General features: G+C 42.8%; 1 protein-coding gene across 3 annotated transcripts in view; it reads left to right on the plus strand.

Annotated features, from left to right (window-relative positions):
* Window positions 1–2,042: 2,042 nt before the first annotated feature.
* cabin1 (calcineurin binding protein 1) overlaps window positions 2,043–22,846 on the plus strand; it is a 519,061-nt gene continuing 498,257 nt past the window's right edge. For 2 of the 3 annotated variants that reach the window (XM_060843824.1, XM_060843825.1), the window contains exons 1-7: window positions 2,043–2,149; window positions 8,889–8,978; window positions 9,439–9,552; window positions 9,993–10,127; window positions 11,944–12,124; window positions 17,403–17,532; window positions 20,753–20,902. In XM_060843824.1, coding sequence (XP_060699807.1) covers window positions 2,147–2,149; window positions 8,889–8,978; window positions 9,439–9,552; window positions 9,993–10,127; window positions 11,944–12,124; window positions 17,403–17,532; window positions 20,753–20,902 — 803 coding nt within the window. In that variant the 5' untranslated portion in view covers window positions 2,043–2,146. Of the gene's footprint in view, window positions 2,150–8,888; window positions 8,979–9,438; window positions 9,553–9,992; window positions 10,128–11,943; window positions 12,125–17,402; window positions 17,533–20,752; window positions 20,903–22,846 lie in introns of those variants that run through there. The other variant, XM_060843826.1, reaches the window with a different exon arrangement.

The following is a 22,846-nucleotide window of genomic DNA, read 5'->3' on the forward strand; positions in this document are numbered from 1 at the left end:
CTGTCACTCTGCCAAGGTATCTCACCTTTCAAAATGCTTGAAAGCATGTGCAAATTCTGCTGTTTTGTCCCATACACCAACATTTACATCACGACGACATGTATGTACCAGGAAAAGCAATGGCCCCAACACTGACCCTTGGGAAATTCCATTACAAAACTTCCTGCAGCCTGAAGAAATGTCCATTAACCGTTACTCACTGTTTTGTCTCTCACAGCATATCCATATCCACATTGCTACTGTTCTTTTATCCATGAGCTTGGACTTTGCTCACAACTCTGTTGTGTAACACTATATCAAATGTCTTCTGGAAGTCCAAACAATATGCCCTCATCAATCTCCTCTGGTACCTCTTCAACAATTTAGTTAAAAATATATGATTTACCCTTAAGAATCTCAAATTAAGTTGGATTATGCCTGTGAATATTCATTTTACCCTGATAGATTTCCCAACACAGAAATAAAACTGACTGGCTTGCAGTTGCTGGTTCATCTTTACACTTTTTCTGGATCAAGTCTGCAATATTCACAATTCTTCAGTCCTCTGGGACCACTTGAGGTAAAGGAAATCAGAAATATTATGGCCAGTGCCTCTGCAAGTTCCATTTTCACTTCCCTTTGTGTCCTTAGAATTTTTCCTGCTCCTGGGATGCTGCCTGACCTGCTGTGCTTTTCCAGCACTACTCTAATCTTGACTCTAATCTCCAGTATGTGCAGTATTCACTTCTGCCTAACCTTTATGTACTGACAGCCTTCCTAATACTTCTTCCTTATCAAGTTCAGACTCTTTTTAGTGTCTGAGTTTTCCATTCTTTCACTGTGGCCCATGGTAAAGACAGGTGCAAATTATTCATTTAATTCCTCAGCTAGGCCCTTAGCTGTATATGCATCTACCTGGCCAATTCCTTTTTTTTAATTTATAAGCCTATAATAGACTTCAATATTCCCCTTTATATTAGCTACCAGTCTCTCTTCATATCGTCTGTTTCATTTACTTGCTTTTTTTAAGCTCCCTTCTGAACAATTTATATTTAGTATTGTTCTCAATTGTCTTTTCCACCTCTCATTGGTCATAAGCACAATGTTGTTTATCTTAATTTCTATCTCCTTTGTTTTATTTCATAAGAACGCTGGATTTGTTTGCCTTGACTTTCACTTTCAGACACCTCTGTGTGTGAACTATCCATTCACCACCTTTGTTTTTCCCAACATTTCACTACGATTTCTTCAACTCAGATGTTTTTTTTACCTAACTGAAGACGGGTTCTCCCAGATAATTATTCTTGCTCTCGATTGTTCTTTGTCCATGTCCATAGTCAACCTAAACATTGTGATGAAATGATCACTGGACCCCTGGATCTCTGACCTTCACTTCAACTCCTCCAGTCCCACTGAGCGCCATCTTTAACATTCACACTCATGATTCCCCGCATGATCGTCACAGTCCCGCCCCCTTGACCTCGCACCCGCCCATGGACAACAAGCACCGCCCCCTGCGTGGCTAACCACCGCCTCCGTACAAGCTCCGCCCCCTGCGTGGCTAACCACCGCCTCCGTACAAGCTCCGCCCCCTGCGTGGCTAACCACCGCCTCCGTACAAGCTCCGCCCCCTGCGCATCTGACCCCCGCCTCTGTGCAAACAGCCCCGCCCCTGTACAACCATTCCACCCCTCTGCGCACCTGGCCCCACCCCCGCCTCGTCCGCCCCGCCCATTGGAATCAAGCCACGCCCCCAAACCTCCCGCTCCGCCCCTGAGCCTGCAGACCCCGCCTGCTGGATCGGTAGATCCCATTCAGTGGATCTCTGTTACGCCAACTGGACTCCTAGATCCTGTCCTTGAATTGCAGTCAGAGCCTACTGAATCTCCACACTCCTCCAACTCGGCCGTACCGCTACTATTGGTTGTCTAGCGGATAGAGATCTTTTCAGGAGAACCTTGTGGTGTTCCCAGCCAATAGGAAGCCAGCTTATTGTGCTGTGGGTTCGGTCCCATGGTAACGGTGAGGGGTCGGGCTGGATGCTGAGAGCTGGCCGTGTGCCCCGTCCTCAGGCTTCGTCTCCCAGACCCCGGCTGATTGGCCGGCTCTCTCTCTGGGTGAGTGAAGCCTGGAGTCAGGACCTGCCGCCGGTGGCCCGTGGAGCACCATGGTGAGTGGAGCAAGGCCGTGCCCCGTCTGCGGTCACGCCAAAGGGGGAGTCCGCCTTGCCTCACACAGGCCGGGGGCCCGCAGTTTGAGAAGGCCCGTCCCTAGCAGCAGCTGCAGGGGCTGGGGTAGGCTCCCCTGACCCGGTGATGGTACAGAAACACGGGATACTGTCCCCATCAACACAGCTGCTGCCCTCGGTCCTGGAAGTTCTCAGCGGGAGCTGTCTTTGCAAATGCAACCTTCATTCAGTGTACCGGGGAATGGAAGAGCTGCACAATCGAATGTGGAAAGCAGGAGAGATGATCACACGGATTGTTTTGTCGCGGATGGTGTCCCTTTTTTTGGGAGGGGGCGGGTGAGGGTGATGGTGCTGCACCCTCCCAACAATCTAGTGCAGATTCAGAAATAAAAAGCCAGAAATGCTGGAGCTTGTGAATCAGTGTCTGTGGAGGGAGACGCTGTTGACATTGCAGCCTGTGAGAATTCAGTTGAGAGGTCATTTCGTGGATCACAGTCTGTATGCTGCTTTGTGATTATGGTGTTGATATAAATGGCCCAGTTGAGCTTAGGTTCAATGGTAATGTCCAAGATGTTGATGATGGTGCTGCTGAAGGTCAGGTGAAGGTTATTTTCCTTGTGAAGTGGCCATAATTTGATAATGATGTTGTATGAATGTTATCTGTTAAGTTTCAGTCCAATTGTGAATGTGTTTTTTTGTGTTTGAGTTATTTTGTAGTCACATCTGCATCTATTGTGAATGGAACTGAACGCTGTAATTGCAAGTGAAATATCTGAGAGGAAGATTTCCATCCTCTGTGCTGTAGGTGCAAGAAATTACTGCATGTTTGTGACATGGAAATCTTGCTCTTCCTTCTGCAATTATGGTATGTTTCTTGGTGTACACAGATGCTGATGATATAACTTTGATATTATATGGCTTCCTCATTTGTATTTGGATATTCCCTTCATAGTGTTGGGCAGAGCTGAAACAGGATGATGTACTGTAATATGAAGTACCTGTCATCATTACTCCAAGGCTTTGGACAAATAATGACATGAGAGGAAAGGCCAGTGGAAGAATGTTCATAAAGTAGTCTGTTGGCTAGAGTGTAGCATGAATGACACCCAACAGCTCAGGTTTATTTTTGTCTTGGCTGCGTTAGTTTTATAGCTGGAAGTGGGTACTGCAGATGCTGGAGATTAGAGTCAAGATTAGAGTGTTGCTGGAAAAGAACATCAGGTCAGGCAGCATCCGAGGTGCAGGAAAATCAATGTTACGGACTGATGAAGGGCTTTTGCCGGAAACGTCGATTTTCCTGCTCCTCAGATGCTGCCTGACCTGTGATTTTCCAACACCACTCTAATCTGCATTAGTTTTATGCAGACTTTCTTCCTTGTATTGCACCATGCTCAACTGGAGTGATGCCTGTCAAGCTATATAATCTGTTGTCATTCTGTAATGGAGAGAGATGCCTAAGGCTCTTTTTGTACTATGGCTAACTATCCTACCCAAATAATATTTAGAGATACAGTTTTGAGATCAAATATGTAAGGGTGGCCAGGATTCGAGCTCCACTTGAACATTCTTAATTACGTCTTTCTTAACTTAACTCTATTAGCATAACCCTCCATTAGTTTTCCCTCGTTAGCTCATCTGGTTTTCCATTAAATGCTTCTAGGCTATTTTCTTCAACTGTGGCATTGATAGTATTGAAAATGCTGGCGTCTATTATAAAAGACATAAAAACAGGAAACTTAGAAAATCCAACAGAATTACACAAAGTAACATGGATTATGAAAGGGAAATTGACAAAGCTACTAGAGTTTATTTTGAGACTGTATATGGGAGAATAGATAAGGGAGAACTAGTAGATGTAGTGAATTTGGATTGTCAGAAAGCTTTTGGTAGAAGTCCAGTATAATGTTTAGTGTACAAAATCAAAGCATGTGGGATGGGGGCTAGTTTACTGGTATGAGTTGAGAGTTGGTTAGTAGGCAGTAATTTTTGATGTGAAAGATGGTGACAAGTGCAGAAGCACATGAATCAGTGACTGGGCCCAGCTATTTGCAACATGTACTGACAATTTGGATGAGTGAATCAAGTGTAATATGTCCAAGTTGGCTGACCACACAAAGCTGGGTAGAAGTGACCGTGATGAGGATGTGAAGTGGCATCATTGACCAGGGTGGTTTAGACAAGTTGTGAGTGGGCAAGTGCGTGACAGGTACAGAATATTGCAAATGAGTGTGAATTCAGTAAGATAAAACAGAATGACAGAATACTATTTAAATGGTAATAGATTGGGAAATATTGATATACAAAGGGATCTGGGTGTCCTTGTACACTGGTCAATGAAAGCAAGCTTGCAGATGTAGTAAGCAATTATTCAGCCAAATGGTAATTGCAGATAGAGCAGGAGAAATTACATCTTACTGCAGTTGGACAAGGCTTTTTTGAGACTACACCTGGAGGATGTGATTGTGTGCAGTTTTTCTTATCTAAGAAAAGTAGCAAAGGTTCCTACTACTCATTCCTGGACTGCAGATTTGTTGTTTCAGGAAAGATTGGGCCAACTGGGTCTGTATTCACTGGAGTTTAGAAGACTAAGAGGGTCTGTATTCACTGGAGTTTAGAAGACTATCATTGAAACATAATATTTTGACAGGGTTGGACAGAGTGAGCAAAGAATGATGTTTGCCTGACTGTAGGTTCCAGAACAAGGAGTCAGTTGCAGGATTTGGCTAGGCCCTTTCGGACTGAAACAAGACTTTTTTTCACTTGGAGGATAGTGAACCTGTGGAAATTTATATTACAGAAGGATGTGAAGGTGAAGTTACTAACATATTTAGGAAATAAATTTCTAGAAACTGAAGGTGTGGTTGCCAGCGAGACTTCCGAATGGTGTGTTGCTTCTTGGGTGCCAGGGTCAGGGATGTCTCGGATTGTGTCAATAGGATTTTTAAGGGGGGGGGGGGAAGAGGAGGAGGGGGGGAGAGCAGCCAGAAGTCATGGTACACATCAGTACCTATGACATCGGTAGGGAAAGGGAGGAGGACCTGAAAAGAGAATATAGAACATAAGACATTACAATGCAGTACAGGCTTTCGGCCCTCAGTGTTGCACCAACCTATTAGGTTGGAAGCTAGAAGGCACGACGAGCAGAGTAATAATCTCAGGATGTGCTAGTGAGATTAGGAATAGTGAGCAAGTGCAGATGAAAAGGTAGCTGCAGGGCTGGTGTAGCAGGGAGGGCTTCAGTTATGTGAATCATTGGGATACCTTCTGGGGAAGTGGGACCTGTACAAGAAGGACAGGTTGCACCTGAACTGGAGGGGGCACCAATATCATGGGTGGGAGGTTTGCTAGCGCTCTTCGGGAGGGTTGAAACTGGATTGGCAAGGGGATGGGAACCTGAGCTACGGATCAGATGATTGAGAACATAGTGAACAGTCAGATACAGTGTGCAGAGAGCCTGTGAGGAAGGATAGGCACTTGATAGGATGAAGTTGCAGACAATGTGATCGGTTGAATTATGTTTATTTTAATGCAAGAATTATCAGGAACAAGGGTGACAAACGCAGAGCATGGATCAGTACTTGGAACTGTGATGTTGTGGCTATTACAGAGACTTGGATATCACAGGGGCAGGAATGTTTGTTTAATGTTCCATCTAATGTTTAGATGTTTCAAAAGGAAAAGGGGCGGGGGGTGTTGAAGGTAAAAAGGTGGAGGACTGGCATTGCTAATCAGGGATAGTATCACAGTTGCAGAGAGGGAGATTGTTGAGGAGGGGCTTGTCAACAGAGTCAGTATGGTTGGAAGTCAGAAACTGGAAAGGAGCAGTCACTTGATTGGGAGTTTTCTACGGACTCCCCTGTAGCAACAGAGACACGGAGGAGCAGATTGGGAGGCAGAGTTTGGAAATGTGTAGAAGTAACAGGATTGTTGTCATGGGTTACTTCAACTTCCATAACATTGATTGGAACGAACTTAGTTCAAATAGTTTGGATAGAGGAGTTTTTGTCAGGTGTGTCCACGAAGGGTTCCTGATGCAATATTAAGACAGGCTGACTAGAGGGAGGCCATATTGGATTTGGTGTTTGGCAGTGAACCATGCCAGATGTCATCTTTTGTCAGAAGAGCATTTGGTGATAGTGATCACGACTTCCTGTCCTTTACTATGGTCATGGAGAGGGATAGGAGCAGACTGTGTGGGAAAATATTTAATTGGGAGAGGAGGAATTACACTGCTTTAGACGGGAGCTGTGACCTAAATTGGGAATAGATGTTCTTAGGGAAATGCACAACAGAACTGTGGAGGTTGTTTTGGAAGCACCTACTGATAATGCTGGATTTATGATTATTTGGAAAACCGTAGTTTGATTAGAGATAGTCAGCATGGCTTTGTGAGTGGCAGATCATGCCTGTCAAACCTTAATGGATTCTTTTGAGGATGTGACGAAACAGGGTGATGAAGGTACAGCCTTCATATGGTTTATATGGATTTTAGCAAGGATTTTGATAAGGTTCCCCTTGGTAGGCTCATTCGGAAAGGAAGGCAGCATGGGATACAGGGAAACCTATTTGTCTGGATACAGAATTGGCTGGCCAGTAGAATGCAGAAGGTGGTGGTAGATGGAAAGTATTCAGCCTGGAGCTTGATGACCAGTGGTGTTCTGCAAGGATCTGTTCTGGGACCTCAGCTCTTTGTAATTTTTATAAATGACTTGGATGAGGGTGTGGAAGGTTGGGTAAGTCAGTTTACTGATGACATGAAGGTTGGTGGAGTTGTGGATAGAGTGGCAGGCTGTTGTAGTTTGCAACGAGACATTGGCAGGATGCAGAACTGGGCTGAGAAGTGGCTTTAGAGTTCAACCTGGAAAAATGTGAAGTGATACATTTTGTAAGGTTGAATATGAATGCAGAATACTGGATTAAAGGCAGGATTCTTGGCAGTGTGGAGGAACAGAGGGATCTTGGTGTCCATGTCATGGATCCCTGAAAGTTGCCACCCAAGTTGATAGAGATATTAAGAAGGCGTGTGGTGGTTTGGATTTCATTAGCAGGGGGATTGAGTTTAAGAACCATGAATTTATGCTGCAGCTCTATAGAGCCCTGGTTAGCCTACACTTGGAAGTTTGTGTTCATTCCTGATTACTTCATTACAGGAAGGATGTGGAAGCTTGAGAGAGGGTGCAGAGGAGATTTACAGAATGCTGCCTGGACTGGAGGGCATGTTTTATGAAGAAAGTTTGAGGGAGCTGGGGCTTTTCTCATTGGAGCGAAAGAGGATGAGAGGTGACTTGATAAAGGTGTACCAGGTGATGAGAGGCATAGTAGAGTGGATGACCAGACACTTTTTCCCAGGGCAGAAATGTCTATCACGAGGGGGCATAATTTTAAAGTAATTGGAGGAAAGTTTAGGGGAGATGTCAGAGGTAGGTTCTTACTTAGAGTGGTGGGTGCGTGGAGTTCACTGCCAGCTGTAGTGGTTGAGTCAGAAACATTAGCGACATTTAAGCGACCCTTGGATAGGCACATGGAAGTTATATCAGACTAACCGACATACCCTTCAATGTACTGAGTATAGGATAAAAGGCTGGCACAACATCAAGGGCTGAATGTTACTTGCGGTAATATTCTTTGTGAACGGTTATGAGGAGAGCGGAAATGTGGCTTTGGGCTAGAGCATCAGTCTTGGGTTTAATGCGCCAAATGGATCGCTCCTACCTTTTGTGTAGCAAGTTCCTCAGTCTCACGACTCTCTGGGCAAAGAAGCCACTCTTGAATTCCATGTCAAAGTTTTGGTGCTGATCCTATATTGATGGTCTGCAGTTTTTTCTGTTTCACGAGAATACAGTCTGTATTTGCCTTGTCAAAACCTTGCATCTTTTAAAGACTTCTGCAATCACTTCTGGGCTTTCTCTTTTCAAGAGAAAAAACAGTTAACCTGTTTATCATTCTTGGATAGGTATATCCTGCATGTCTAGCAGTAGCAAATTACTGCAGATGCTGGCGATCATAGTGGATCAGGCAGCATCAGTGGAGAGAGACAGCAAGCTAACATTTTGTGTCTAGATGAGTTTTTGTGATTCTGAAGCAAATTACTGTATTGAGTCGTCTGGACTTGAAATGTTAGTCTGCTCTCTCTCCACGGATGCTGCCTGACCTGCTGTGATCTGCATTTGATTTTTTTTTCCCATGCATGTTTAGTTTTATTTATGTAAATTTTTATGGAACTCTCTCTGTGCCTCTATATTATTATTCTTATAATTTGTATTGTATGTAGTGCAGTATTTATTGACTCAAGGTATGTTTTATAATTGAAAAATAGAGGATCGGGGAGAACTCTGCTGTATTCTTCTTTGATTTTATGAAGAATTTAGTGCTGGTATAAAGTGATATATTTCGCTTTATGCTTTCATTCCATCTGAAATGTAAATGAACAAAAATCTAATCTTGGAAAAGAAGAGAATAGAAATCAGCTGTCAATTAAATTTTTTTTTAACCGCAGGGTTTTTGTGAAATGGAGATATATTGTATATGTACACTGTTATTGAAATGGCTAATGTATCACCAAATCAATGAGATATATTGTTGTGTTCTGTTGCCCATGGTTGTGTGAAGGATAAACAGCAAAAGTCTCAAAACACCAACAGGGTCTAGGTTATGTTCCTTTTCTTCTTAAGCTTATAAAGTTTGGTGATTTAGTTTTAAAAAGAAATGTTTGTTTTATTAGATCCGTATTGCTGCTTTAAATGACACTACAGTAGTGGAAGATTATGAGGAATCCTTCAAGAGCCACAAAACTCAAACAAAAGAGGCTCAGGTTTGTACCATTGTTTGACATCGTGAATTGTCGCACTCCGCTCGAGGTCAGCTAAGCACAAACTGAGTTAAAGACAAAATAATTGCAGATGCTGGAATCCAAAATAGACAGGCAGGAGGCTGGAAGAACACAGCAAGCCAGCAGCATCAGGAGGTGGAGAAGTCAGTGTTTCAGGTTTGACCCTTCTTCAGGTCCGGAAAAGGGTTACACTCAAAACATTGACTGCTCCACCTCCTGATGCTACCTGGCTTGCTGTGTTCTTCCAGCCTCCTGCCCGTCTATTGAGCACAAACTGAGGATAGAACTCTGTGATCTTCCAGGCCATTGCAGCATTTTAATGCTTGGTGGTCTCCTTCAAGCAGTTATTATTTTTCAACTAAAGGTGTGATGCATATCATTTCCTGATTGTCCAGGCTCTTAACTTGAAGAAATTAAACTAACATATGTTTCTCCAACATAGGAAGCCGAAGCATTTTCTCTATACCACAAAGCTTTAGATCTGCAGAAACATGATCGCTATGAAGAATCTGCAAAAGCCTATCATGAACTGTTGAACACACAGCTGCTAAAAGAGGTAAGCATATGTAGGATTCAGTAGGTTAACCCTTTTTATACTCAATGTATTTACAGTTAATATAAAATATTTATGACTAGTTGAATTAAAATGTTTGTATTGAGTGCTGCACTTCAGTCAACTTTGTTAAGAAATCATAAATAGGAAATTCATCATGTTCCTTTGCAAGTGTTCTTTTTAGTGGACAAAAGGATGCTGCAGCACCATTTTATATTATATTTGCAGCATAACTTTTATACTTTTGAGTGCTGTAGACTTAACGGACTGAATGGCTCCTTTCCACACTGTAGAGATTCTCTGATGCTTCACAAGTCTTAATCACTTTTTGTTCAGTCAAAATCTTGCAAACCCACCACTTTGGAGTGATTTTTGTATGCTTACTGGCAGCTATCTATTTTCTCATTGCTATGTGCATGTTGTAATGCTGTGTTAACTTACAGGCCGTTCTGTCGGGTGATGAGAACGAAGGATTAAAACACCCTGGATTGATGCTGAAATATTCCACGTATAAAAACTTGGCCAGTTTAGCATCCCAGAAAGATGACCCGAGTACAGCAATGGAATTTTACCTGGAGGTATGAAACAGAATACATCAATTGTTAAAAAAAAATCTTTAAACAGTGACTCAACAGTGGATGTGAGAATTATTTTGAAAAGATTTTGGGGGGTGGGGGTTGGGGGAATGAGCTGCCAGAGGAAGTGGTGGAGGCGAGTACAATTGCAACATTTAAAAGGCATCTGGATGGATATATGAATAGAAAGGGTTTGGAGGGATATGGGCTGGGTACTGGTAGTTGGTACTAGTTTAGGTTGGGATATCTGGTTGGTGTGGACAAGTTGGACCGAAGGGTCTGTTTCTGTGCTATGCATCTCTATGACTCTATGGTTTTGCCAGATTTGAAACTGTTGAATGTTATAGTTTGAATTTCTTTTGGCAACCAGCTCAGTTGTTTTTAAAGGATGCTAATTATAATTGTTGTTGTTTAAATTAAAAGAAACTGGTAAGTCTGTTTTTTTTTATTGATCCTATTTTCCCCTAGTTCCCCAGGTGTTCTATTGTTCTCCTTGTCAGGATTTCCTATGCTTTCAGCTTCCCTCCCCTTGCTGTGCAATCTCCTGCTTGTGCAGTACTTTTCTATATATCCCTTTCCATATTGTTTAGTCTGCATTTTGGAAGTAGTGTGGGCTGGGGCAAATCAGTCTTCCCATGCATCCCACTTGGACAGGCCATTTGTCCCAGTATAGTGACATTCATAACAGTTTGAGAAACGTAGAATCCTAGAGATGTACAGCACGGAAACATACCCTTCAGTCCAACTCATCCATGCCAACCAGATATCCTAAATTAATCTAGTCCCATTTATCAGCATTTGCCCCATATCCCTCTAAACCATTCCATGGACCCATCCAGATGCCTTTTAAATGTTGTAATTGTACCAGCCTCCTCCACTTCTTCTGGCAGCTCATTTTATACATGCACCACCCTCTGTGTGAAAATGTTGACCATTAGGTCTCTTTTAAATCTTTCCCCTCCCACCTTAAACTGATGCCATCTAATTTTGGACTCGCCCATGCTGGGAAAAGAACTTGTCTATTTATCCTATTGATGCCCTCAATGATTTTATAAATCTCAGGGAAAATAGTGGCTCAATAGGCTGGGGGCTTCCTATAACTCAAACCTTCCAACCATGGGAACATCCTTGTAAATCTTTTCTGACCCTTTCATATTTCATGACATCCTTCCTATAGCTGGGAGATCAGAATTGACTGCTGTATACATGAGTAAAAAATGAGGTCTGCAGATGCTGGAGATCACAGCTGCAAATGTGTTGCTGGTCAAAGCACAGCAGGTTAGGCAGCATCTCAGGAATAGAGAATTCGACGTTTCGAGCATAAACCCTTCATCAGGAATAAGAGAGAGAGAGCCAAGCCGGCTGAGATAAAAGGTAGGGAGGAGGGACTAGGGGGAGGGGCGATGGAGGTGGGATAGGTGGAAGGAGGTCAAGGTGAGGGTGATAGGCCGGAGTGGGGTGGGGGCGGAGAGGTCAGGAAGAGGATTGCAGGTTAGGAGGGCGGTGCTGAGTTGAGGGAACCGACTGAGACAAGGTGGGGGGAGGGGAAATGAGGAAGCTGGAGAAATCTGAATTCATACCTTGTGGTTGGAGGGTTCCCAGGCGGAAGATGAGGCGCTCCTCCTCCAGCCGTCGTGTAGTTGTGTTCTGCCGGTGGAGGAGTCCAAGGACCTGCATGTCCTCGGTGGAGTGGGAGGGGGAGTTAAATGCCACCTATTGACTCATGCACCAAGTCTTTACTTCCCTGGAGTTCAATTTGCTTTGTTTCCCTTCATTTACTCATCAATCCAACTCTATTTGTAATGATTCTCTTTCACAGGCTGTAATGTTGGATTCTACAGATGTGAACCTTTGGTATAAAATTGGAAGAGTAGCCCTGAGGTTGATTCGCATTCCACTGGCCCGCCATGCTTTTGAAGAAGGACTCAAGTGTAATGCAGATCACTGGCCGTGTCTAGATAATCTTATCACTGTGTTGTACACACTTAGTGATTATACCAGTAAGTGCTATATGGGATTAATAGCTGCACCTTGTACAGTTGAGTCAAGTTTCGACGTTGCTGATTGGAACTGTACAGTGGTAACTGTAGTAGGACTCCCTGGAATGTGTGGATATATCAGATAGACTACAGGTTGAATTTTGACTGTGAGAACATATATAGTCGATTTGTCAGCCAACATTGTCTAGGCCTGCATACAAATAATAACCACTTGGTTAAAAGTAGTTTGCTGCTGAGCCCTATGAACAGACATGGCTGACCTGGCTGTGTGCAGTTTGCACATTCTCCCTGTGTCTGCGTGGGTTTCTTCTGGGTGTTCTGGTTTCCTCCCACATTCCAAAAGACGTGTAGGTCAGGTGAATTAGCCATACTAAATTGCTCATAGTGTTAGGAGCATTAGTTAGGGGTAAATGTAGGGAAATGAGTCTGGACTTGTTGGGCCAATGGGCCTGTTTCCACACTGTCAGGAATCTAATATTGGGAATCTAATCTAATCATTCATACTTTCCTTTTTTTTAAGAATAGATTCCCTACAGTGTGGAAACAGCCCCTTCGGCCCAACCATCCACACTGACCCTCTGAAGAGTAACCCACCCAGACCCATTTCCCTCTGACTAATGCACCTAACACTATGGGCAATTCAGCATGGCCAATTCACCTGATCTACACATCTTTGGACTGTGAGAGGAAACCGGAGCATCCGGAGGAAACCCATGCAGACACTGGGAGAATGTGCAAACTCTACACAGGCAGTCGCACTAGGCTGGAATTGAACCTGGTGCTGTGAGGCAGCAGAGCTAACCACTGTGCCACTGTGTCTTTTCTTGACTTGGCTTCTGCTTCCTGCCCTTAATTTATTCCTTTTTCACTGGGATCCTAACTAAAAGATTTTGTGCCAATTTATTCAGACATTGTTTCGCTAGTGATGGCTTCCCTTCGCTTACTCATTTTATAAAGCAAAGTTCTTTCACGGGATATGGGTGTTGCTGGCCAGGCCAGCCTTCATTGTCCATTCCTAATTGCCCCAGGCATTTCAGTAGCTGACCTTTTTATTTGAAATGCTGCTGTCCATGTGATGGTACACCTACAATGCTGTTAGGGAGAGAATTCTAGGAATTTGATGTAGTGACCTGAGCATTCTCCTCATACGCAATTGTAATGTCTGAACCTTGATGAAGGGCTTATGTCCGAAATGTCAGATGCTGCCTGACCTGCTGTGCTTTTCCAGCGACACACTCTTGACCTTGGGTTTGATGTGAAGTTTAACCTTCTTGTGAAGATCTGTAGCTTAAGAGCTGGTTTGATTTGTTGTTGGTTTGTTCACCAAGCTGGTAGATTTGTTTCATCCCCTTTCTAGGTGGCATCATCAGTGCTGTGAAGCGCTGCTGTAATGTTCCGCTTTGAATTGATGTGGTTCTGTTTGAGTTGTTTCTGGTTGGTGCTGGTTTCAGTTTTTCCATTGCAGCGGTTTATAATTTGGTTCCAGGTCAGTGTGTTTGTGGATATAGTCTGAGGGCGAGTACCATGCTTCCAGGAATTCCCTAGCTGTTCTTTGTTTACCTTGTCCTAGTATTGTTTGATATTTAGTGAAAGAAAAGTTTAGATTTTAATAAAGCTAGCATTATATTGGGGGGGTAGGGTGGTAAGATTTTATTGAAAATGGTTAATGGGACATTTTATGACTATTGAGCAAAGCATAGTGTGATTAAAGGCAGTCAGCATGGCTTTGTGAGGGGCAGGTCATTCCTCACAAGTCTTATTGAGTTCTCTGGGGAGGTGACAAGACAGGTCGACAAAGATCAAGCAGTGAATGTGGTGTATGTGGACTTCAGCAAGGCATTTGATAAGGTTCCCCATGGTAGGCTCATTCATAAAGTCAGGAAGTATGGGATACAGGGGGATTTGCCTATCTGGATTCAGAGTTAGCTGGCTGACAGAAGGCAGAGAGTGGTTGTAGATGGAAAGTATTCTGCCTAGAGGTCAGTGTTGAGCAGGTCCCACAGGGCTCTGTTCTTGGTCCTCTGTTCTTTGTCGTTTTTATAAATGACTTGGATGAGGAGGTTGAGGGGTGGGTTAGGAAATTTGCAGATGACCCCAAGGTTGGAGGTGTCGTCAATAGTATTGAGGGCTATTGCAGGCTGCAGCGCAACATAGACAGGAAGCAGAGCTGGGCTGAGAAATGGCAGATGGAGTTCAACCTGGATAAATGCGAAGTGATGCATTTTGGAAGGTCGAACTCGAATGCTGAATATAGGATTAAAGACAGGATTCTTGGCAGTGTGGGGTAACAGGTGTGCAAGTACATAGATCCCTCAAAGTTGCCACCCAAGTAGATAGGGTTGGACAGGGGTTTTGCTACAGTTCTACAAGTCCCTGGTGAGACCACACCTGGAATATTGTGTCCAGTTCTGGTCGCCCCACTATAGGAAAGATACAGAGGCTTTGGAGAGGGTGCAAATAAGGTTAACCAGGATGCTGCCTGGACTGGACCTCTTGTCTTATAAAGAGAGGTTGACTAAGCTCAGACTTTTCCCTCTGGAGAGAAGGAGGAAGAGAGGAGACCTGATCAAGGTATGCAAAATAATGAGTGGAATAGATAGTCAATAGCCAGAGAATTGTCCCCAGGGCAGGATTGACTGGCACGAGGGGTCATAGTTTGAAGATATTAGGAGAAAGTTATAAAGGAGGCGTCAGAGGTAGGTTCTTTATGCAGAAAGTTGTGAATGCATGGAATGCGTTGCCAGCGGTGGTGGTGGAAGCAGAGTCATTAGGAACACTAAAGTGACTACTGGACAGGCACATAGATAGCAGTGAATTGAGGGGTGCGCAGGTTAAGTTATTATATTTTGCGTTAGGATTAAACCTCGGCACAACATCTTGGGCCAAAGGGCCTGTTCTGTGCTGTACCTTTCTATGTTCTATGAACTGTGAAAAGCTTATTTTCTATTTATGAAGTGTCAAATTTCTCAATGATAATTATCTATGCTTTTAATCCAGTATTTTCAATTAATTTTTATATTGCAGCTATTTTAATCCATGACGATTTTGCTGTCAGTTAAATAATTTAAAAAGTGAAGGATTATTGGTACATTTTTCCTTCTTGGTTTGTCTGTGAGAACGTTTTGTTATGATTTGATGCTCAGCCTGTTTGGTACTTTTTGCTGGATGTTCATGATCTCCTATAGCTGATTTGGAAATCAGATTAATGTGAGGAAAAGTGAAATCCACTGTAAAATCATTAGATTTTTGTAGGTACTATCTTTGAAGTCAGTGGCGAATGCTGTCACTAAGCTGTTGATTATAAAGTGCAGGCCATTTTCTTTAATGAGTGCACTGAGCTTTCCTTTTATTATTTGTATACTAGGTTCTTAACTGTCCTCTGGGCAAATAAATATGGGTGGCATGGTGGCTCACTGGTTAACACCGCTGCCTCAGAGCACCAGGGACCCGGGTTCGATTCCAGCCTCAGACGATTGTCTGTGTACAGTTTGCACATTCTCCCAGTGGATTTCCTCTGGATGCTCTGGTTTCCTCCCACAATCCAAAGATGTGCAGGTTAGGTGAATTGGCAATGCTAAATCGCCCATAGTGTTCAGGGGTGTGTAGGTTTAGGTGCATTAGTCAGGGGTAAATATAGAGCAATAGGGTCTGGGTGGGTTATTCTTCAGAGGGTCAGTGTGGACTTGTTGGGCTGAAGAGCCTGTTTCCACACTGTAGGGATTCTATTCTATTCTAAATACGCATTCACTGAAGCAGATGAATATTGGACAGTGAAGTTTTTTTTAAGGTCTGAAGGTCAATTTAGAACAGAGACCAAACTAATTCTTTCTAAAAAAGCACATAGTGGGCGGCACGGTGGCACAGTGGTTAGCACTGCTGCCTCACAGCGCCTGAGACCCGGGTTCAATTCCAGACTCAGGCGACTGACTGTGTGGAGTTTGCACGTTCTCCCTGTCAGCGTGGGTTTCCTCCGGGTGCTCCGGTTTCCTCCCACAGTCCAAAGATGTGTGGGTCAGGTGAATTGGCCATGCTAAATTGCCCGTAGTGTTAGGTAAGGGGTTAATGTAGGGGTATGGGTGGGTTTCGCTTCGGCGGGTCGGTGTGGACTTGTTGGGCCGAAGGGCCTGTTTCCACACTGTAAGTCTAGTCTAGTCTAGTCTAATAGTTGGAGTGGAGTGCCTGGCAGGATCCCGGTAGTGTGTTGGAAAAAAAATGTCTGCACTGCTGTTTTGTGATAGGCAGAATAAACACACTAATGCAATTAATTTAATTTTGACTTCAGAGCAGAAGGTTGAGTTTTATTTCTGAAGAATTTAGAGTTCAGTGAAGAAAATTGAATTGTTTCTCCCAGCAGGAGAATCAAATTGGTTCAGGGGAAGCAGTACCTCAACATAAGTGATTTCTACTCTGGATAGAAATCAAGTTCAGAATTGTGAGTGGCTTGTACCAGCAGACTCGAAAAGAAATTGTTTTTAAAAAAAAATCTCAACAGTCAAAAGGAAAGTATCAGTTTAAAAGTTCTGATGTTGACATTTCTATGTAATGGACAGTTACAGGTTGAAATTTTTTGATGTTTGTGTAAAGATCGTTTTAACCGACTTCTATGTATAGCATTGTTTTCTCTTGCAATAAACTTGTGTTCTGTTTATTAAAAAATATTCTGCAGCCTCCCATGAATGTGTCTGTGGCTATCCACCACATTGGGCAAATGCCAACATTTAAAGTATGGTCTATTATAACAACTTGTGATCTGAGTTGTCCAATATTACCATCTCCTGGGATCATAACAAGAGATGTAAAAGATTGAGGGGCTTAGATATATTGCAGTTGTAGATGTAACTTCTTGTGCCCAAAATTCCAAGATCTTTTAAGCCACGTAATTAATTTCTGCCCAGAATACCCAAGAAGCTCTGGCACTCTGCATGTTGCTGCTGTTTTTGCCTCAAATGTAGGATTTAGCTTGAACCTAAAAGGAGCATTTTTAAAATTGTTGGAAGTATCTCAAAAACAGCAGAATAAATGCCAATCATTGATCTTTATAAGGGTTGTTTGGTATAATTTGATCTTTTTCAGGCTGGTGAATACTTGGTATGTCTATTTTAGAGGTCATTCAAAACAGACAGGCATTGTGGCCCATGCATAAGCTTTAATATGGATTTTGAAGCTAATTAAGTAATGATAGATTTTGAATGGGACATTGATAGTGACTGCTTAAGAAACAAACTTCATACATAATTTTAAAAAAGCACCAAAGTCACATTGATTTTCTCTATTTCAGATTGTCTGTATTATATCTGTAAAGCTCTAGAGAAGGACTGTCGCTACAGCAAGGGTTTAGTTTTGAAAGAGAAGATTTTTGAAGAACAGCCTTGTTTGCGAAAGGATTCCTTCCGTATGTTCTTGAAATGGTAAGGTTTTAACCTGTAACTATAGACCCCCAATATGGTTTGGCACTATGCATTTGTCTTTCTATTCTTGCCAGTAGTAGCAAAGAATTGTAGTCTGCACCATAGCAAATCCATTTTTAGCACTGAGGTCGGCCTTTAATAATTATTCTTTTTGAGAACCATGGGTTTGAAAGTATTGTTCCTGTGTATGTGAAAAATGCTGAAACATTTCTAAGTTCAAGTAACAAATTGTACAGCTTGAAAAAGATGGGAACTGAACTTTGTGGATTAGCTGAAATGGAGGCAAACGATCTGCCACTAGGTATGAGGACAGAAGACAGATGGGGTGAGAGTCGATTAGAAAGATAATGAAGGGGAGAGGAAGAAGAAAAGGTCAGGGAGATGGATGGCACTGAAATTGGGCTGGCTGATAGTGAGAGGTTTGCAAGGGTTTGGGGATGAATTGGATGATGCGGAGAAGGAGAAAATTGAGAATCAAGTGACAAAGTGGATGTACTGAAGCGAGATACAAGATGATTAGTGTAATGAGGAATATAATGAGTAGAAAAGATGGGATAAAATAATTAATGTTGAGAGACTGGGAGTAAAATTGATGCTAAGAGGAGGAAGGAATATGTTGGTTAGAGAAGGGGTACTTCTAAGTAAGTGACAGTGAATCAAAGTGGACAGAATAATAAATGAATAATAGGGAGTGACGCTGAAGGGGCAGGGAATGTGTTAGATCAGTTGTCTAGGTTGCTGGCGTGTATTCAGAGTAATGTCAGTAGCTATGTTAATGCCATAAAACTGGAACTGTTATGAGGATGTTGTGAGAAGAAGTATTGAGGAGAAGTGAGACTGTGACTAGGATTTTAAAGACAGCAGGCATTTTGATAAGGAAGCTAACAGGTTGATGTATCCAATGTAGTAAAGGGGACGGAGGGCAGCATATTTCCTTTCCTGAAGGACATTTGTGGATCAGATAGGTCTTTATAACGATCATTACAATTTAAATTACAAGTCACCATTAATGAGAATAGTGTTCAGTTCCAGAGCGAGCAATTAAAATTAATTTTCATCAGCTGCAAAGATGGGATTTGAACCCATGGTCTTAGTGCATTAGCCTGGACCTCTAGGTTATAAGTCCAGTGATATTTGCACTGTCCTAATGTCTTCCTTGGACTTAATCCAAATTCTGAAAGGCTGCCGTGTAAAGGAACAGACCAGATTGATAAATGCAGGGGGCTGGAGGTTAAAAAAGAAATCTAGCTAAGAGGGGTTTATATTCATCTGAAAGGTAATAAAATTGTAATGTTACAAATGCAGGTAACTGGAGCAAATGACCTGTGTTGATGTACACTGAAGCCTTTTGGCACATGCAGGCTTCAGGAAGAGCAATGAGATAGATGACCTAATGAACTGATAATGGTTGAGGGAGGAATGTTGTCTTGGGTATTGACTTTCTTCTCATTCATGAGATAGGAAGCAGCAGTGGTTCAGTGGTTAGTACTGTTGCCTCACACTGCCAAGGCCCCAGGTTCGATACCAGCCATTGGTGACTGTGTGGAGTTTGCTTGTTCTCCCCGTGTCAGCATGGGCATTCTTCCGGGTGCTCCTGCTTCCTTCCATGGTCCAAAGATGCGCAAGTTAGGTGGATTGGCCATGTTAAGTTACCCTGTAGTGTGCAGGTTAGGTGGGTTAGCCATGGTAAATGCAGGTTTACGAGGATAAGGTGGGGAGTTGGTGGGTGGGGGTGGGGGGGTTGCGGTTGCCAGGTCTCAGTTAGATGCAGTTTGGAAGGTTGGTTCAGACTAAATAGGTGAGTAAAAAGTGAGGTCTGTAGATGCTGGAGATCAGAGCTGAAAATGTGTTGAAGGGCTCCTGATGAAGGGCTCTGGCCCGAAATGTCGAATTTCCTGTTCCTTGGATGCTGCCTGACCTGCTGCGCTTTAACCAGCAACACATTTTCAGCTCAGACTAAATAGGTCAAATGGTCTTTTCCTGCACTGGAATGGTTTCTGTATTCCACGTGTTCTGTGTTCTAGGTAGGGACTGTGCTTGCTGGGCCAGCATTTATTGCTGTTTCCTAATTGCCCTGGAGTGGGTGGTGGTAAGCTACCGTCTTAATCCACAGCTGTCCATTTAATGAAGGTAGATATTGCCAGGGAGGGAGTTCCAGGATTTTGACACAGTGACACTGATGGAATACAATATATTTGATTTTATTACACACTTTCAATAATGTATTATCTCATAATTGAAGTATTTAATGTACAATCCAGAGGCTGCAATCTCTGACAATACGGCATTTCCTTCATACTGCATTTATATGGTCCAATCCTGATATATCAATGATTTTCAGAGACATTTGGATAGGCTTCTGTATATAGAAATATGTGGGTGAGTTCTCGTGTTGGGTTGAAAATTGCAGATATATGCAGTATCTTGATATGAACTGCCAAAAGACAACACTCCATGTTGAGAGCTTGATAAAGTGTGTAAGTTTGGTTGAATTAGAGTCAGGTGGAACTTTTTCTCTTAATTCACTTATGGCTTGTTGGTGTTGCTGACTCGGTCAGCTTTTATTGCCCAATTACCGTGGTCGTGGTGGTAAGCTACGTTTTTCATTCCAGTCCTTGGGGTTTATTATTTGGAAGAAAATATCAGGATTTTGACACAGAAAGAACAGTGATATATTTCCATGTCAGGATAGTGAGTGGCTAAGAGAAAATTTGCAGCGAGTGGTGTTACCATGCCCTTCTGGGTCATAGAGGTCATGGATTTAGAAGGTGCTGTCAAAGCAGCTATGGTGAGTTACTGCCATGCATTTCGTAGCTGGTCCACATTGCCACTATGTACCAGTGGTGAAGGGGGTGAAGGTTGAAATTACTGGGTAAGGTTGCTTTATTGTGGATGTTTTCAAGCTTCTTGAGGCATTTTTGGAGCTACTCCCAACCAGGCAAGAGGAGAGTACCCCATCACATTTCTGACCTGAGCCTTCTGCAAGATGGACAAGCTTTGAGAAGTTAGGAGATGAGTTAATCACGACAGAATTCCTAACCTTTAATTGCTCCTGTGGACACAGAACGTATATGGCTGGTCTATTCCAGTTTCTGGTCAGTCGTAACCTCCAGCATGTACTTCACCACTGTGCTTGCTGCAAAATGAAGTAGGATAAAAATTAACTTGTACTGTTATACTATTAACTTTTCTGAATTCTGCTTTAATCCTTTCTTTCTAGCGACATGTCCATTCATGCATTGGATGTGGATCCAGCAGAGGCTAAAGCTGTTATTGAGGAAGCTCTCGAACTCCGTAGGAAGAGACAGGCATTGGCAATACAAGAAGAGGAGCCAGATCTTCAACTAACACAACCAATCTCTCACTTCACGTATGTAATGGTTAAGTGGCAGTTTGTAAATGTACATTTCATCTCTGTGGGCCTGTACGTCGAACTGCTGACTCACTGGTAGACATACATGAAAGGTTGTTTGTGTACCTATTTCTTTGCTTTTAAAGCAAATAACTAGTCTGCTATTCAACGTTGTGAAGTTAAATAAAATGAGAACAAATCTTATCACAGTTTAGTAATGACTGGGACTAATGTTCTTTATTTGACACATCTTGCTAATGTTAACTTGGGTTTCAGTATTTGAGGTACTGTGCCAGAACTGAGGTGAGTGAACTGGATAGAATTCATTAGGAGCTTTTGCAAATGAATAAATGTCCTAAATATTGATCATTCTCTTAATCCAATCCTGCAGCTGTCTTAGGAACAGTGCTCCCACTAATTATCATTTTAATGTCACATGCTTTGCATATTTTTTATTCATTGATAGGATATGGGCATTATTAGTTAGGTTAGCATTTATTGCTTATCCCTAATTGCCTTCGAGAAGGTGATGGTGAGCTGCATACTTGAACTGTGGCAGTCCTTGCGATATAGGAACAGATTGTTAGGAAGAGACTTCCAGGATTTTGACAACAAAAATCAAGGAATGGTAATATAGTTCCAAGTCAGGATGGTGTGTGGTTTCGGGAACTTGCAGGGGTTGGTGTTCCCATGTGCCTACTGCCCTTGTCCTTCTCTGTGGTAGACTTTGTGGGTTTGGAAGATGCTATTGAAGGAGCCTTGATGTGCCACAACAATATATTTTGTGGGTGTTGTATAAAGCTGCCATTGTGTTGGTGGTGAATGGGGTGCCAGTCAAAAAAGCTGCCTTGTCCTGGATGTTACTAGCTTCTTGACTTGTTGGAGCTTTACCCATCCGAGCAAGTGGAAAATATTCCATCACAGTCCTGATTTCTGCCTTGAAGATGATGAATAGCTTTGGAAGTTAGGAGGTGAGTGAGGATTCCTAGCCTCTGATTGATTTGTTCTTGTCCCCACAGTATTTCAATGGCTAGTAAGTTCAACTTCTGGTCAGTGATAACCTCCAGATACTGGAATAACCAAATGGTTGCATTTAGCATTCCATTCTGTTGCACATGCTTCTCCTGATACATGTTAGAGCTTTAGGAATGAGATTCATTGCTAAAATATTGACTTCAAAGCTACTTTTGGGGTGTCAGCATCTGGCAAAAATGATAAGTTGACATTTTCTGATTATCACTGCCATATTTTCACACTACTTGACAAAGTTGATGACGTTACTTGAGTTGTTGAAAATTTATAATCATTGCCTCACTGTCTGTTTTTCTCATTCAGCATGCAGTCATACAGTCATAGACATGTATAACATGGAAACAGACCCTTCGGTCCAACCCGTCCATGCCGACCAGATAGCCCAACACAATCTAGTCCTACCTGCCAGCACCCAGTCCATGTCCCTCCAATCCTTCCTAATTCAGATATCCATCCAGATTCCTTTTAAATGTTGCAATTGTAACGGCCTCCACCATTTCCTCTGGCAGCTCATTGCATACACGTACCACCCTCTATGTGAAAAAGTTGCCCCTAAGATCTCTTTTATATCTTTCCCCTCTCACCCTAAACCTATGCCCTCTCGTTCTGGACTGCCTGACCCCAGGGAAGAGACTTTGTCTATTTATCCTATCCATGCCCCTCATAACTTTGTAAACCTCTATATAAGGTCACCCCTCAGCCTCCGACACGCCAGTGGAAACAGCCCCAGCCTGTTCGGCCCCTCTCTCTATCGCTTAAATCCTCCAAATCTGGCAACATCGTTGTAAATCTTTTCTGAACCCTTTCAAGTTTCACAACATCTTTCTGATAGGAAGGAGACCAGAATTGCACGCAATATTCCAACAGCGGCCTAACCAATGTCCTGTGCAGCCGCAACATGACCTCCCAACTCCAGTACTCAGTACTCTG

Source organism: Hemiscyllium ocellatum, chromosome 24 (assembly GCF_020745735.1).
Source record: "Hemiscyllium ocellatum isolate sHemOce1 chromosome 24, sHemOce1.pat.X.cur, whole genome shotgun sequence".
Lineage (NCBI taxonomy): Eukaryota > Metazoa > Chordata > Chondrichthyes > Orectolobiformes > Hemiscylliidae > Hemiscyllium > Hemiscyllium ocellatum.